The sequence below is a fragment of the Aplysia californica genome, unplaced genomic scaffold (assembly GCF_000002075.1).
Source record: "Aplysia californica isolate F4 #8 unplaced genomic scaffold, AplCal3.0 scaffold00395, whole genome shotgun sequence".
Taxonomy (NCBI): domain Eukaryota; kingdom Metazoa; phylum Mollusca; class Gastropoda; order Aplysiida; family Aplysiidae; genus Aplysia; species Aplysia californica.
In genome coordinates this window covers 605,989-609,813 of record NW_004797665.1, presented here as the reverse complement: position 1 = coordinate 609,813, position 3,825 = coordinate 605,989, and the positions used below count along the sequence as shown (strand labels likewise).

General features: G+C 38.1%; 1 protein-coding gene across 1 annotated transcript; it reads left to right on the top strand.

The window, feature by feature from the left end:
* Positions 1 to 352: 352 nt before the first annotated feature.
* Positions 353 to 2,950, top strand: LOC106012516 (the record flags this gene model as incomplete). Its single annotated transcript, XM_013085668.2, is given in 1 exon segment — positions 353 to 2,950. A coding segment is annotated over 1 exon segment (222 nt), but the record flags the coding sequence as incomplete, so codon positions are not given.
* Between the last annotated feature and the right edge of the window lie 875 nt (positions 2,951 to 3,825).

Here is a 3,825-nt window from a genome sequence, read left to right as displayed (position 1 = left end):
CACCAGATACATTTAAATGTATTTTTGTTCACTGAGTTGTATCGCCTCGACCCCATTTTCTTCCTAACTCCACCTTGTTTTATCCTTGCATTTCTTACCCTGACAAATAAAAATATAAATATTTTCACCACGGACAAACACTTTTCAAATTCCCTGTCTTATGCCAGCTTCTTTACATTATTCCATGCCTGCCCACCTTTCTGTTTACCAGCCTCCTTTTTTAAATTTCCCAAATTAACAACGTTGTCTGTCCACTAACACTTACAACCACTGAAAAAGACAATTATATTTCTATTGTCTCCACTTCCTTTCTTATAAAAATACATGCCCTCCCCTTTTTCTTTCTTCACAGGCTGAGAGACAAAGAAATCAGAGCGCCACGGCAGGCTCACTGGACAAAGGCGGCTCTAAGCCGCCAAAACGGGCAACCAACAACTCACTGGCGCCTTTTTACACACACGAGAAGCGCACGTGCGGCTACTTCTTCTCTCGTGAAACGGACAACCGGAAGAGGAACTTCGGCATCCCTCCCAGCGACCTCGTGGCATGGCGATCGAGCAACCCCGTTCAGTGACCAGAAAAACACTAACCAATCCTAAATCTTCCGCCAGAATATCGTCATAACAGTATTTTTTGTCCGTATGTGCTCCATTTCCTCTCCTTCCTCTAATATAATATATTACAATGATTTTACCGAAATGATGCTAGAAACTGGAAAGTCTTCAATTTGTTTCTGTATTCTGAGAACTCCCTGACAATAGGTTATCTCACAGCTTCTTGTTTTTATCTCGGGTGTGTGTGCACGTTCCTGGGCACGTGCAAGCCCACATAATATTAATTTACCTTTACATTTTATTTTATAGTTTTTCTGCTTTGATTTAACCCAGAATTGCACTGTTATGGAGAGACTCCGACGGGCAATTTGAAGACTCTTTTTCATTTCGTTTGTAAGAGTGCGTATACTTTCTAAACACGGGCGAGCCTTTTCCTTTTCCATTTTGTTGTTTACGAGCTTTCTGATCTGCCTAATGCTTTAGATCCACCCCCATTGTAACGCACTGATTTAAAACTGTTCAAGGATGAGATTTGAAATACTTTGTATTTTGGCTGAGTTTAGATTTGGTTTTTGTAATTATTGGCATTCCAAAAACTAGGCAATCTCACACTACCCAGGTTTCGTTGACAGCATCCCGCCTACAGATATTATTAGCACGTGCCTTCACACTCCCATCTGTAATCTCAAGGTCTCTACAATATAAAAGTGAAATGATCAAGAACTTGTGAGATGACTGGACGTTTTTATTCTTTACAAGCACTCAGTGACGCCTAGACACTTTGACAAGGCGGTCTGTTAGCTTCTGATTTGGTCCACAGTAATTTTACCGGCACGTGCCAGTTAACAACCTCCTACACTTGCTCTAGACTCCATTCTGTCCTATCTGTCACGTGCAACTTGTCCTTCGTAGGAGGACTCAAAACAAGTTATTGATTTGATTAAGAATGGCAAACAGTTGGGAATTTTTTTATCGCAAACATCCATTAGTGTTTTCTACACAGGACCCGTTCGTTCCACTATCAGAATAATTTTGAGTATTGGGAATATAGTTAAAATGGGAATCCCCAATTCTCTCCCGACAGTATATTTCCATTTAATCTCGACCATTTGTCGTTATCACTGGTTTAAAAAACCAGGATGTGTCTCCAATATAGAATGCCATGCCTCCATCCATGCGAATCAAGCACAAAGCAACGGCATATGTCCATGATAATCTACATACAAATCCCATCCAGTTTTTATAGACATTTTGACAGCAACACCAACAAATCATCTCCCGTGGTTTGCCAGGCTGGACTCTGCAACTCAACTCAAGGATCTTAGCATAAAGACTTGTCCAATAGGATTCTAATCAAGACTTATTTGAAATTATCCTTTGAATTTTTTTTTGATACAATAGGTCGAAAATCCTCAAAATGGAATCCACTAGTGAGCTTATTACATGCTATACAGTCCATTATTACTTCCATTATTATAATTACTTTTATTCTTATTTGTAATAATAATAATCATAATTGATATTATAATCATTATTTGTAATTGCTTGGTTGTTGTTGTTTTAAAACCATTTATTTCAGTCTTAAAGACAGAAAGGTATGAACGTTTTGATTTTTAAAAATCAGTAGTTTGGATTATTATAAATTATATGAATAGTATTGCGTTATCTATTTTGCCCAAATCCTGTGGCTGTGCTTTTCTGTAGTTATACTTCTTTACCTGCTCCCACTCACTCACAGTATTATTATCTCTGTAACCAAGGTTTTGCCTTTTCAATCTTCCTTGAGCAGAAACAAGAGAACAGTATTCGGTTTTAAATTCTATCAATGTTATACTTTGCTTAAAGTTGTAAGTATGTATACATCATCAGTATTATGCATTCAACTTTTCTCCAAATATGAATGTTGAAGCACCACTTGACCGTTTAGAAGTGTGTTATTATCTTATTTCTTTGCATATGATTTCATCATCTGAATGGTTTTCCCTATCTATTCTCAAGATATATTAGGTAATATGAATTCTGGAAGAAAGTTTCATAATAATAAGTTTATAGAGTTTCGGCGTATTTGATTTTACTGAACGAAGAACATGTTTCGAAACACATGGACATATTCTTAGTATTATTTGAGCAATTTGGAATCCGTTTCTCTGTCTTTTGAACATACCAGGATTCCCTTTCCCCTCTCCTCCATATTGTGATGTAAACACAATATTATATATTTATGTGTGATATTCAGTAGCTGCCTTTACGATGCACTAAATCTGTTCTTCTGTTCTACCGACTCCGTCCAAATCAGTATTTTGTTCTCATTTGTTCCTTGCAATAAGTATTACAACAGTGTGTGAAATCATGAACTCCAAACAATAAAGTGAAGTTTGAACCAAAAAAAAAAAGAAGTCAAGGAAGATTTTGTTGAACTGAAGTGTGGTTCTTCTGTTGCAGTTAATACGTAGCTGACTGTTCGATATGGGTGGCTCGTATTCAGATCCCCTGTAAAACTTGAAAGGTGTGAATTGGTAGGGGAGAAAAGAGGGAAAGAGGGGGTGGGGGGAGGATTGTCGCCCAGTTGGCTTGATCATGTCGAAGATGAAAATTTAGCTTGGACGTCCTATATTATAACCTTTAACAGTCCAGCCATGGGTTGAAAATGGCTTTAAACTGATGGCAAAGTACACGCTGTAATGTAGCCTACTTCACTAGTGCGAAAATCGTTTTTGTTTTTGTTTTGTTTGTTATACAATGTCTTTCCACACTTCTTTTTTAATGGAGGTATTTTACACCCCCATCGACTCAATTTGGATCATTCAAGAGGCGGGCTTTTCGATCCTTCCTGTTAGGGCAAGCTCGGGTGGAGAGAGACACCACACCCGAAAAAAACACCAAGGTACTAGATAAAATAAAGATTTTTCCTACATCGGAATCAAACTCGGGGAACTCAGGTCTTCTGCTTCAGACAGCAAAGCGCCTCAGCTCTACAACTGTACACTGGCGCCGGTCCCCCTCTCATTGGGCCTATTAGTAGAAAATAACAGATAGTACGCCATGCAGTTCATGTAAACCTGGGGCCCAATTCGAAACTTACTTGAACTAGTAGGCGTATCCGGGGGTCTCTGCTTTCTATGGGGCACATCATGCTCAAAAGATGCTCTCTGAGATTTGGAGTGGAAAAAAGGTTTCTTTGTTTTGTTTGGGTTTTTTTGGGGGGGGTTTTGTTTGTTGTTTGTTTGATTGTTTGATTTTTTATATATTTTTTTTATTTTTTATTTTTTAT